At 42.9% G+C, this 13,529-nt stretch overlaps 1 protein-coding gene across 4 annotated transcripts; it reads right to left on the reverse strand.

The window, feature by feature from the left end:
* Positions 1 to 49: 49 nt before the first annotated feature.
* LOC106652634 lies at positions 50 to 12,447 on the reverse strand. Of its 4 annotated transcripts, none has more exons than XM_014371701.2 (11): positions 12,284 to 12,447; positions 10,688 to 10,958; positions 9,657 to 9,765; positions 9,442 to 9,543; positions 8,039 to 8,303; positions 7,642 to 7,866; positions 5,853 to 6,224; positions 5,517 to 5,786; positions 5,006 to 5,454; positions 3,743 to 3,950; positions 50 to 3,659 (listed from the first exon to the last, which is right to left on the reverse strand). In XM_014371701.2, exons 1-11 carry the CDS (start codon positions 12,318 to 12,320, stop codon positions 3,430 to 3,432), a joined length of 2,538 nt encoding a protein of 845 aa, XP_014227187.1. In that variant the 5' UTR covers positions 12,321 to 12,447; the 3' UTR covers positions 50 to 3,429. The 4 variants fall into 4 exon arrangements, with proteins under 4 accessions (XP_014227187.1, XP_023315391.1, XP_023315390.1 ...); XM_023459623.1 differs by having other exon boundaries at positions 5,006 to 5,427; positions 5,520 to 5,786; positions 5,853 to 6,239; XM_023459622.1 differs by having other exon boundaries at positions 5,006 to 5,427; positions 5,853 to 6,239.
* Positions 12,448 to 13,529: the final 1,082 nt, after the last annotated feature.

Below are 13,529 nucleotides of genomic sequence, written 5' to 3' on the forward strand. Positions count from 1 at the left end.
ATAATAAATATAAGTGGTGTCATTTTCCAGAAAAATAAAAAAAATTAAATAGGTTTCAATACTTTTTATTAATTTTTATACACTGTGGGTTCACATATGAACGATCTAGGTTCATTTGTACATTGAGTTTAGTTTTCCTTTTTTTCTAACAAGATGATACTTCATGAAAATAAGAAAGTCTTGCACTCAGTTCCATTGTCATTTTCAAACTGCGTATTGTAAAATATTGCTACGTTTGAGGTCTTGAATTTATTATTTATTGACATACATTTCTAAACGACGCATGTTACAGTATGATTCGACATGATTGGTTATGCTAAACTTAATATAGAAATTGAGTGCGAGAAATTTTTGTATAACATTATGCATGTCCATTGGCAGAAGAACTTTCAATTCATCATATTATCATAAAAATTATTATCTTTATTAAAGTAATGTTCCACCGCACAAAAAGTACCATCTTCTACAATCAAATTACGTTACACTTTGTAATTTTTCATGGGTAACTTCAACATCAACTTACGGGATAATGCAAGATCTGAAGAGTGAAAACTGTTTTTTTAACAATAGAATTTTAATATAATTAATTTACACATATCTTTGTTTTTTTTATGTATCTGTAAAGTCTAAACTTTAACAACAGGGGATGGTTAGTTAACATCAAGTGATACTATAATTTATGATAAATATGAAATTCATCAATTGTCGGGTGTATTTCAAAATTTGGAAATATTCATCTTAATCGTGGTGTGATAGACACATTTTGTTACCATGCAAAGAGTTACAGATTAGAGTGAATTTTGTGATTTGATAAATTTTCCTCTCAAACTAATAATTTCAACATTGTTAATAACATTAAAGTAAGTAGCTATAATTATACAGTACCGATACTCAATCATTCACCACTCAACATTTACCTGATATTTCAGATACATTTTTTGATACTTGGTAGCTTTAGAAAAATAATTTTCTTTTCAAATCGTCCTCACAATATTTCAAGTAAGCTACAGTCATTTATTAAGAAACTATGTTTCACAATGCTTACAGTCAATAAACATCATTTGATAAACTTCAATCATTAATTTCCTTATATTTTTTCTACCGTCGTTAATAGAACTTATCAAAAAGCTAAAAGCAATAAGCACATATTCATGACAGACACAAAATCATTTTCAGCGAAGAAAATCGATGCTAATACATATTATGCAGCTCGAAGAATTTACAATAGAATAGTTAATCATGCTACAACATTTAACATTTATCACATTTAGAATCACAACACTGTTACAGGTTTGATTTTTTTTTTAAATAAACCATTTAGACATGAATTTTAAGGACACACATAAGTTTTAGTATTCATTGGGCACTTTTAAAAGATACGGATTCTTCAATGAGTTTATATATACGGATATATGTTAATTTTTCAATATGGTAAAAGTCATCTCGAAATATGAACATTCATTTTATATAGTTGTACTGAAGATGCATTCACGTTTAATAGTATAACATTATTTCCTTCTTATGCGTCTTATTTTGTAATATTTTCTCAGCAAAATAGCAATATGCTAGAGATATTTTGTGTATCAATATTTTATAATATGCATTGTCGATATTACACTTACACTTGATAAAATTCAATGAGATTTCAGAAAATAGATATGATTTGTTTGTTGCGAGCTCTCCGACTATAATAATTTCGCGAATGTCGTTGCGTACTACTTTTTAATCCCCTCCGTTTTCGGGGACTAAGCTCTACGATTGATTTACTATATATACACAGTCATTTTATTGTCGCGACCATTTTCAATATCGTATAATATAGAAAAAAAGAGAGTAAAAGAGCTGTACGAAGCCGCGACGCACTGAAGGGCATTGAAAATTCGATTGAAAAACATTTGGTAGTTGTTACACGCGCCTACTACCAGTTGTATACGATAATTTTTTTTCTTTAAATACATCTGATAAAAAGTACTACGTTTGTTACCGAATGATATTTTCAGTGGATCAAAGTTAGTTTCATAAGATATTACGGAAGCCGGAGTAAAAATGAAAACTTTCAAAAACATTTTCTGAGATTCCTATAGAATATTTTTCTAAAAAGTTACCTGGATATACTTTTCTTTCGTTATTCTTTAGACTTGCGCCAAACATTTGTAGTTAAAATCTCAGAAAACTCGTAAGAAACTTTTATTTTACACAGACTTCGCTATCCCCTCTATTTCAATGGTCATGTATATCGATATACTTAATCGTTCCAAAGCTACCGCGCCGAAAATCAAAAATTTATGCACACTTAAATTGTAGTGTAAATTTATGCACTTCATTTGAACACAGTTTTAAATTTTAGAATGTTACATTCGCCTATATACTGTATTGCTCAGTAATTTCTCTGTACCGAAAATCATTCAATCGTTAAATTGTATGAACTATAGTATTACAAAATACTTAAATGACTCGCTATTGTTGATTGTGAAAAATTATTGTTACTCAGACGTTTTATTTTTATAACAGAAATAAATATGTACTCTACGCAGTTTATTGTATAAAAAAGAAAAAAAATGTCAACTCTTTCCCTTATCAATGAGATCATTAGTGAAATGATTGAACTCTATAGGTACGATTAGAGTCAGAAAGTTTAGCTGAGACATTTTGTACTATTACCTCGAGGATTGCGTCAACGAGGCGCATTTCAGAGGATTTTCTTTTATAGTTAAGCGCGTTTTACAACGCGCACGATTTACCACCTTATAGAGCAGTACATCCATTATACATTTAGATATTATCTTTTCAAGATAGAAATATTAACAACAATGATCATAAAAATAACAATAATAATTACAATGACGATGTAATAATGTAAAGAGGGTAGTAAAAATACGACTCAAACTTGCTTTCTCTCTTTCTCTCTATCTCACATTTCTTGCACAATAGTAGTTGGCTCACGCGCGCACACAAGTATGAATATCTATACATGAATTTATACTATTATACGTAATAGGTAATAATTGTGTTGAGCGCGAAGATTATGTTGGCATTCTCAGTCTTATCGATGAAACTGAGTCTACAATGGAAAATGATGCATCGATATACTCAATTAGAGCAATGAATTATGTATAGCGCAGACGCCGATGGGCCGATAACATCGATGATAAATACCGTTCATATATAAGAATCCGTCGGTAGGAAGCAGATGGGTTTACACGAGGAATTGGGTTGAACCGAGAGAATTTCGCTGGGTATAAGGGGTCGAGCTCGAGTCGCGACGTTGACTCTCTGCAAAAGGGACGGGGCATGCGGAGCTTGCGGCGAGGCCGAAGTTATTACAGTGAATATCCTTTCGCGCAAAGATTCGCTCTCTCTTTCGCTCGCTCGAAACGTCTCGAGTTCAATTTCATTTTGTTCAGTATTGCTTATATATTATTATTATATTTAGATGTAGAGGTTGTCACGCTGCTTCATTCGCAAATTGTAATTGGGATAGTTGCCGAGGTAGCCGTGACGGGGACTGGCCGACGGCTGCTTCGTGATGCTCGCCATGGCACAGCCCATTATCAGCTCGGTCAGGCGGCAGACCGTCTGGTAGATGATCCAGGGCCAGGGCCTGGGCAGCTGACTCGGAGCCGGCTTCGAGTCCTGCGTCGCCACGTCCGCCCACAGACCTACGGAATTTTGTTCATTTTCGCGTCGAGATCAGTATACGAGTGTGTTTACTAGCGGGATTATAGACGCGAGATATACTCACCGTAGGGGCCAAAAATCCGGGCAATATCGGCGAGACAGAGGATGATGCCGAGTATTGCCGTGGTGTAGGTGACGTTTAAAACCCTCTTGATTTGCGCCCTGCGCGCCGCCGCCGTCGAGGCTTCCGATATGTGCAAAGGCATGCCTGATTTGGTCCGATTCACGTACGCTATGTGATTGAGGATCGAGTGAAGCGTGAAATCTCCACCCTAAGATGAGAAAGTACACAATTTTTCATAAATTCATGTCCTTGAATGATTATGGTTTTTTTAGTAATAATATAATTACAAGCTATGTATTGAAATTTTCAATTTAAAAAAAAAGCTTTTTTATTATACTACTATGGAAAAAATACGTTTCAAGCCACCCTGTATCCTTTTTTTTTCATTTTTTCCTGACCTCAATATTCATTCTGTTAAGTAATTTTACAACCTTACACGGATAGTAAAACGCTCTTCCGGTTTAGCCATGCGGCGAACAAACGCGCTCGAGCTCGAAGCGAAAACTCCCTTTTTTCCGAATCGACATCAGGTGTGTATATAAAAAAAAATAGATGTAAAATCCTGCTCTACGAGTCAATGTAAATCCAATCGAGCTTTTGTACTCACTTTTTTTTATCATACGCGATATGCTGTATAGATATATATGAAAGTAATCAATTTTATTCCATAGATATCTCGTCTGTTAAAAAAGAAGTAAATTATATTGAGAAAAGAAGATTGCATCATGTCTCCTATATAGGTATATACATTGTCTTAATCACAACGTGAATTCCGACGTTGAAGTGACTCGGCCTCTATATATAAAGCGCGCGCGCGAGTTCTTATTATCAATTGACATTTAGACGTTTTCTATTTCATTAGCTGCGCTACAAACCGTGGCACCACTACGGCACTTAATATAAAGATTATATATATACACGAGTATAACTATATACCTCGGGCGCGAAGTGAATTCTCCAAGAGACAGTATTAGATTTCAGTTGGCGAGCACAGCTGATGCTTTCTTAGGACTTGAAATTACTCCGAGGGAAAATTGCCCGAGAGACGTTTGTTGCGCGACTATGAATTTTTTATGCCCGCAGCTCCACTCTGGGGGATATTATGTATCTGTACATCGTTTGACTGGTCTCACGGTCGCGTTTTAATTTCGCAGTTCACGCGCATGACAATTAACGGGAGAGCAAAACGAAAATTGATGCGCCGTGCGAACGCGCGAGAATATTAATAATAAAGTACGCGTGCTTATTTACTGCTGCACTTACCGATGAGCCGAGTCCGGCCTTCTGCTGCACGTCTGTGAGCAAGCTCGTTTCCGCGGTAATGACCTCCTGCTCCTCTTTCAGCTTGTCGCATTTCCAGGACAGATTCTTCTTGCGGCTCTTGTTGTTGCTGTTGGATTCGTCGCTGCCACCGCCACCGCCGCCGCCCTGGTCGTTGACCAGTGCCACTTTTTCGCCGCTGTCGCAGCCCCCCAGGTCGGCCTCGGTCTGCTCGTTGTCCGACTCGATTTGCTGCATTTGGCGCATGGAAAAGTCGCTGGCCCGCCGCGACGAGGGCCGCGTGGAGATCTGGCCGATGTCCGACGCCCGGCGTTCGCTGCTGCGATACGACACGTCCGAGTTGCGACGCGACTCCACGGCTCGCGGCGCCGGCAGACCGTTGAGGTCCGAATTTCTTCTCGAGCCTGTTAAAAGCAATAATTGCCCAGAGACTGATTGACTTTTCGATCGAGAGATGCGAGAAATTACAAGGGAAATTGCATTCGACACTCACTACCTGGACTGACGTCCAAAATTCTGGAGAGCTTCGATTGGTCCTGATCTTGGACGCGTTTTGGAACTCGATTGCCGAAGTCGCTGTTGCGCCTGAGCTTGGTGGCGAATTGCGGTCGACACTTTTCCCCGCCGTGAGAGACGTCCGAGCCACGGCGAGCGTCTCGGCTGCTATAGCCACCGGCGGAAATGCTGCTGCAGTCGGAATTTCGACGGAGGATGCCCTCGACTGGTTTGTCCAGTGACGGCGAGACCGATGCGTCTTTTTCTTCTACGGTCAAAGTCGTAATAATGATTTCGAAATCGAATATTAAATTCGAGGGATAAGTTTATATACCTTCTATTTCGTCCTCCTCGCTGACGAACCTGACGCTACACTCGGAGGCGCGCCGGGAGGTTCTCGCCGAGACGTCGCTGCCCCTGCGGCTGACCAAGGAACTCCTCCGACTGGGACTGGACACGGTGATGATGGGCAGGTTGGCGATCGACGGCGTCGGGGTGGGCGGGCGCACGTAGACCTCCGGCACCGTCGACGAGCTCGACGACTGCTGCTGATGCTGATGGTAGTGCTGCTGCAGGTCGCGCTGACGATCGTCGCCGGGCGACGTCGACAGTATCTTGCTGATGCGCTCGTGCTCCATTTGGATGCGAGCCGCCGACTTGTAAGAGCCGCCGGCGCCTCCGCTGCCACCGCCGCTGCCTCGCTGGGCTACGATATACGATACTAGGATCATATGCCCCCACGGATTAATCAGCAAGTTGTTTCGGTTTAGCGCAAAGTTCGACACTCAGGAAGTTTATTGTACAATTGGCTTCGGTGCGCTGGAGGGTGTGATTTTTTATTTTTGTCGGTTTTCTTTTTCTGGGGGAGCTCTGCTTAGATATTGTGGAAATCGGTATTCTGGCCCAAAAAGCTCAATCGATTCACTGGCATTATTTACACTGTTTACGAAAACCATATACTACAGGAAAATATAGCCAACTGGAGCGCCAAATGAGAATGATTAGTAAAAGTGAAATTGTGTTTGTTTTAGCTTTTCAACTCGTATTTTAGAGAGGAAAAAAAACGGGCAAGGATTAAGTGAGAATTTCCATCAGAGCGCGAGTAATTCGATCAGTTTCAACAAACAATTAAAAAGTTTCGCTCGATTCATTTTGGTTCAGTCGCCCGCGCGCGCCTAGTGCCGTTGTAGTCGCAGTATAGCTGCTCTCTGCGTCTCTGCTGATGTAAAAGCCCATATATATAGCAAATCTAGTCTAGCTGTGTGTGCAGTATACACACCTACATGCATACAGGACTGGCAACGGTAGAATTCGTTTTATTAAAACTTGCTTTTGCCCATCAGCAAACGTTTTGTCCAAGTTTAAAAAGCTCCCGCACAGCGTAAAACCGAATGACGATGACGCGCGCGTGGTCTGGCGCGTTTACCTCGGCCGAACAAGCAAAAATTATCACCTTTGTTATATGGATATATGTAAAATGAATTCATTTTAGAAGCCCACTGGTTCGGTCGACAAACACCTCGTCCTCTCTCGCTTTCACTACTCGTCCAAGTTTCAAAAGAAATCAGGTCAACATTAAAATCAAAGAGGAATAATAAAAGTTGAGCTGCGCCTTTATAAACTCGCACGCGGATTTATATGGTATATATTTGGTGGTATTCATCCCGAGAATGCACTACAAAAATATTTTCCGGTGAATGAATTCGAGCGTGAATATACGATAGCTCGCGATATATATCCTATATTATGCTATATTATATGCATAATAAATGTTCGGGTGGAGAAAACAGACGGAAAGTCAAATATCGACCGAAACATATTTTAATTTTATGCTTTCGAAACAAAACGATCTACGTTTTTTCATAAACTTGATCATTTTTTTGTGCTATTATGAAAATAAAAGGCCTTTTAAAAGGTAGTGAAGTGTTGCTCAGACAAAGGCTCGTATGTAATGTAAAATGCGCGTAGTGTTAACGAATTCGGTGCATCGATGCACAAAAACAAAAGTGAGAAAACGGGTTCTGTAAACGTCAAGACCGGGTTTTAAAAGGGGTGCGAGAAATTGTGTAAAAAGTTTAATATAATCTAGATTTATGCGGGGAACTAGCAATGCCGCTACTTACTGGAAGTCAAGCTAGGATTATTAGCATCGGGCCCGGTGCGACTGGTCGTGGCGGCGGTGGTGGTCGTCGTCGTCGTCGCCGCAGCCGCAGTCGCAGCCGGAGCTGCTGCCTCGGACTCGAGGGCGGCGCGCATTTTCGCGGGTCCGAGCAGGGTGGGCACTAGGGCGGCCGCCACCGAGGTGGCCAAATTATTGTAAGGCGCTAGCATGGCAAGCTGCATTATGCCTGCAATAAAAGCGGGAACAAACGATGGTAATAAATATAAAAAGTCGTTTACCTTGGGACGGCGGCGGCGGCTCGTCGTCGTCGCTCGATACGACGACGTAGCAGCTCGTCGTCGTCGTCGTAGTGGTGGTGGTTCTCCTTATGCGCCTCACCCGTATACAAACCAACTGACCTTTCTGATTGGAGCCGAGGGTGTCGCGCGCCAGCAGATTCGAGGGCAGGGTCTTGAGCAGCGACTTGACCTTGTAGCCGGCGTAGAGGAAGCTCAAGTACAGGATCAAGCCCCAGACGAGGAAGACCGCTTGGACCATGTATTTGCCGACGTAGCTCATGTTGAGGGCCAAGGTCACGTCGCTTATTATCACGCACGAGAAGTGAAAGATTATCACCAGGCTCAGGTACGTTTCCCTTTGAAAGAGCTCGAGGCCGAATTTCAACTGCAAGCATATACAATAATAGCGTGGCAGCAGCAGCAGCGGGGCCAGCACAAAAAGTCAGTCGGATCAGCGAGTCCGGATGCACTCGACTACCGCGCCAATTCTCGGCTTATTCTCCTGTGCACTGCACTGCGCGACTCGGTATAATGCATCGAGCTTCGACCGTGAAAAGGCGCGCCAGTCTTCTTTTAGTATCGTGAAAAGTGTAATCTTGGCTCGAGCTAGCGAGAGAAAATGTAGCGATTCCTACAAAGCTTCGTATACTCTTTCACAACGAATAAATATTACACAAACTCGGTAAAAGTATATATATTTTTACTTGTTGTAAAGTTTGTGATTTGTATAATAAATACTAATCTAAATTTTTTTTGCCACTTGCTAGTTTACGATACTCCATCTATTGACTGAATCCAAAAGTTCACAACGAACATGTCTTATGACACCTTTGATGACCATAAATCGTGTTAGTATACCAAACGAATTCCAAAATATCACTGTACGTATTCTACCTATTTAACAATGAGTCGACGACTTTTCCTAATAAATTATAAAGAGGGATAATTTTTGAAAAAAGTCTCGCTGCCCTAAAATTTCTATCAAATTCGCCAATCCTACAGCAGATATACGATGGATTTTCCGATCTAGATATCAAAAAGTGAATAAGAAAATATTTGAAAAGTTATTACAATCGCCTAAAAATGTTGGCGAAATTCTACTGGAATCCCCTATCCTATATATTGCGCAGTAAATGCAAAATTGTTTTAAAAATCGTAGCTCTTTTACAGTTTCATGCAAAAATTTCAATAGGGGATTTCCCTATCCAACGATTTAGGCCATGCAAAATACTATCGTAAAATTCTTGCTCCTCAAATTTCTAGCAAAAACTCCAAACATCCGAATTAGCGTTAGCAAGTGAGGTATAGCTCTAGTATTTTTTTAAACAGAAATCAGAGCTCGGACCGCGTCAAAATGCCTCTACCGATGCAGCTATATGCAGTGCCTATTAAATCAAGGATTATCGCGCTCGCTAGCCCGTGTAACGGACCGACGAACGGACGGACTCGTTTTTCACGGCATCGCTGCGCATACCGAACGCGCCTAAATAAGTTTTATTACAAAAAATCGTGTTGATTCTTACTCGTGTGAGCTGGAAGAAGGCTAATTGAATGAGACAAAATGCCGACGTGATGAAGGGGAAGCCAAGATCCCAGGCTATTGCACCGATAACTCTAGGCATAATCTGAAAAATAAAATAATCAATCGAGAAACATAAAAAATGTATCATAAGGCGATGACGATGGTTTCGTCGCAAAAAAGTTGGAATATTTGCAATATCGGGAGTTTCGGACCCACCTCTTTGAGATTGTAAGAATCTATGAATAGGCAGGTTGACCGCGAGGCTCCCAGAAGGCAGAGGAAAATGTTTATTGTTGACATATGGCGTGGAGTTGAGATCAATGATCTAAAAGTATAATTGATTACGTGGATTAATGAATTTATCAGCCTTGACAAAAAATATTGACAAAATCGTTCGAGAGGAAATAAAGAAAGAAAAAGAGTCGAATTTCTATGCCACGCGCGCGAGTAAAACGACGGGCTGTTATTCAAAGGATATAATGTATTTTCCATTCTCTCGCGCATCGATATAGCTCATACACACAGGGCGACGAAACGAGCGAATCACAGCTGCAAGCTCCGTTTAACGCCGTCCGTATAATAAAGCTCATTCATTTGCGCGTCGTACATACATATCGTTCGTGCTGTATGTATGCAGTATATATGCGGCCGTTTGAAAATCATTAGAGCGTATATCGTTTCGACATTGTAAAAGAGCAGCCCCCGAGCGCGTGAATGGGCGTAGAATTTCTATTTGAGTATATGAAACGGCTCGCGTAACGAGCAATCGTCGCTGCTACATGTACATAAGTATATGTGTACGCTCACAAAGCACAATGCACTTATCGTAAAAAGCGCTTCACAGAAAGAAAATCCGCGAGTGGCTTTAAAAGCCGCCCCCGCAGCTCGCGTACCTATATATAAGTACGACGGTATGTATAGCATCGCGACTACATTAAATTTCGAACGTGAAAAGTTGAATTCGTTTGACGGCATCGCGAGCCTCGCGCGCGCACAACTGCACATAAAGTCCGATTGTGTTAATTATTAAGATGAAAGCTAGCTGCCTCGCGTATTATTATGTAGGCTCGCGCGCGCCGACGTCGAACTCGTTCACGGTCAGCGAGCCGCCGACTGCAACGTTACCGCCGCGTCTTTAAAAAACGTCACGGCTTTGCTAACTTTGATCATAATGTAGCATAGCATATTATGAAAAGTATGTTCATTATGTATAGCGTTAAAAATGACTTTTATACGTTGGCTCTTACCTGAGATTCAATAATGAAAAGAAGGTATAAAAACTGAGTACGAAAAATAGACAGGCGAAGGTGTAGGTGTGCAGTAGAAAAAACCATCGCAAATCCTGATTGACCGACTCCCACGAGGGTGTCGTAACCAGCAGTCTGTCCACCATGAGATGAGCTGCCTGAGGCAATTCCGCCATCGTCGTCCCGCTGTCGTTGCTGTTGTTATTGTTGTTGTTGTTTACGATGGCTTCTGCACCAGGTAACGTTAAAAACGACGACTCGATGCTCGCATCTTTATGCACATTTGCCAAAGTAAAGCGTAAAACAAAAAACAGATAGAGAGAGAAATAAATCAGTGTGAATCGAGCTTTCGGCGACCCGCAGGACTCGCTACTGTGTTTCAATTGCCCGGGCGGGATATGTCGTGGAAGTTTTTTGATGGATCGATTCAGCCGATAATTTGTCTGGGCGATAATCAGCGGTACGCTGCCATTCTGGAAACACAGTAGAGAGCTTGCGACGATGATGGTAGTACGTATTGCCTAAGCCTCGGTGGCACCTTTGCCAAGTAACCCAATAATCGTATTTATAGCTTTTGCCGCAGCGCCCGATATGCTTATGGTCGATCGATTAAGAGAGAAAGAGAGAGAGAGAGAAATTATCACATTATATTATATATGACGGAGCGCCGATACGTGTGTCTGTGTGCATCGTCGCGTCGTTTTTTGCGCGCGTATACGTGTATGCATGTATGCAAAAAAGCTCTCCTCGATTCGACTTGACTGTACTCGATCGCGCGCGCGAGAGACAGGAGAGGACGATGCTGCTGCAGCAGTAGAGTACACGCGCTGGAATTGATTAAATATATGTGCGCGGTATATGTGCACTTGACACGAAAAGAAGGAAATAAAAAAGAGAAGAAGAGCGGCGACGATTCATCGAGCAAAAGAGATGCATCTCGTGCAGGCTCGTGTTTTTTATTATTACAGTATAGAGCTCTTTCTCGCGCGCAAGCTGACGGCCGAGCGAGCATCGGAGCAATAAGCAAAGCTAAGCAAAGCAAAGCAGCGAGAGATATATATAAAGGAAAATAAAAACAGAATCTGCTCGCGGTGCCATTGCAGCTGACGATATACATATTATTAATATATTATATATCCGTATATTTTGAAGGCAAGCGAGTAGATTGGACGCGTTTACGTCGCGTATCCGAGTCGCTGCAAGTTGAGCTTTGCGCCGTCGAACGCGACCCTGAAGACGCGCGCGATAGAGGTATCCGTACGTGGCCGCGTATACGTATACGCGGGCACCACACACCGCCACCCATCGCGTCCGCAGAAGAGCACACACAATTGCACAGCATCGAGTGTACAAAAAGCGAGAGAGAGAGAGAGAGAGATCACTTGTGCCACTGCACAGCCAACGACGATTCGATGCATCTATTAAACTGTACAAAAAATACACAGAACGCTCGCACGTGCCTACGTATAAATGTTCGCGCGTAAATCGGGGCTATCGATACCGTAAAAAAAAAGAAAGAAAAGAAAAAGTGCCGCACGTGTATAAATTATCGCACAAATGGTCGGATAACGATGATAATTAACGACGATAACACACCGCTGGTCGTGAGAATCGGCTGCAGGCCATTATCCATAATCGTTGCCACGCGCCCCGCAGCTCAGGGCTCATAACTATATGTGTGTTATATATTGGCGCGCTCGAGGCCTTGGCTGCCACTGTTACTGCTGCCGCTGCTGCTGCTGTTACTGCTGCTGCTACTGCTGCTACACTACTGCCTCGCTGCTCTACTGTATCGCCGAGGCGAACAACGAGCAGCAGCAGCGATCATCGCGACGCAGAGAGTGAGCGAGAGCTTGCAGTGTGCAGCAACAGGCTCTCTCTCCTCCTCACCCTCTCTCGAGGAGCTTGCAAGCCTACTCTCTCTCTCTCTCTCTCTACCCTTGCAGCTGCACACGGCCAGGCTTGGAATATTGATTCTCCTGCTTCCCCTCCTCTCGGCGAGCTGTGCATCTCGGCGGCGGCGGCAGCAGCTATCTCTCGAAAGAGCGCCGAGAGCTTTTCCCCGCGCGCGTGCGAGCTTCCGAAACGCCGTGCGCCCGCGCGGAACCACCCCCTACCCTCCAGCCTCTGCCTTCGCCGCCGCGACAGCAGCAGCAGCAGCAGCAACAACAACAACGTCGGCTCGGCGCTCGTCGCGGCTCTGGCCTTAGGCGCGACGCGCTGTCTCTCTCTTCTCTCTTCGTGCACGAGAGAGACGATTTAATCTGCCGAGCTTGATGGACAGCTTATTAGGCCCGACCAACTTGCAGCGCGCACACACGCGTACACGTCCGTGTGTGTAAGGGCTGACTTACACCTACCCCCCGTCCGTCTGTGCCGCTATCTCATCTGCGCGCGTTTATATACGCGACGAGCTCCTATCCTACTTTTCCCCAACTTTGTTTTCTCTCGCGTGCGCGACGTGTTATCTGTTGTATGTGTGCGAGCAGCGGCACATATATGCCAGTCTGCCAATGCCATGCTAATTGTGCACGACTGTATGTGTGTACTAGTTTACGGCCTGCAAGCACAATATACGCTCGCCCGCTGAGGTCAACGTATGAATCGCTGATGCGCGCCGCCCTCGCTTCGCTTTTTGATTTTTTTCCCCCTGTTTTTTCTACCCTTTTTTTCGTCGCTGCCGCGCGGTGTGAGCGCGAAGGATGCGGAATTAAACTCGGTAAATGTGAAATAATTCAGAGACGCAATAAAGACCTACTTTTTCTGTTCGCTTTCAATGCGAAACTGAATTAATAAAATCTTCTTTGATTTAATCGCGAAAGAAAATATAAATAAATATGCT

This window comes from Trichogramma pretiosum, unplaced genomic scaffold (assembly GCF_000599845.2).
Source record: "Trichogramma pretiosum strain Unisexual culture from Peru unplaced genomic scaffold, Tpre_2.0 scaffold26, whole genome shotgun sequence".
Taxonomy (NCBI): domain Eukaryota; kingdom Metazoa; phylum Arthropoda; class Insecta; order Hymenoptera; family Trichogrammatidae; genus Trichogramma; species Trichogramma pretiosum.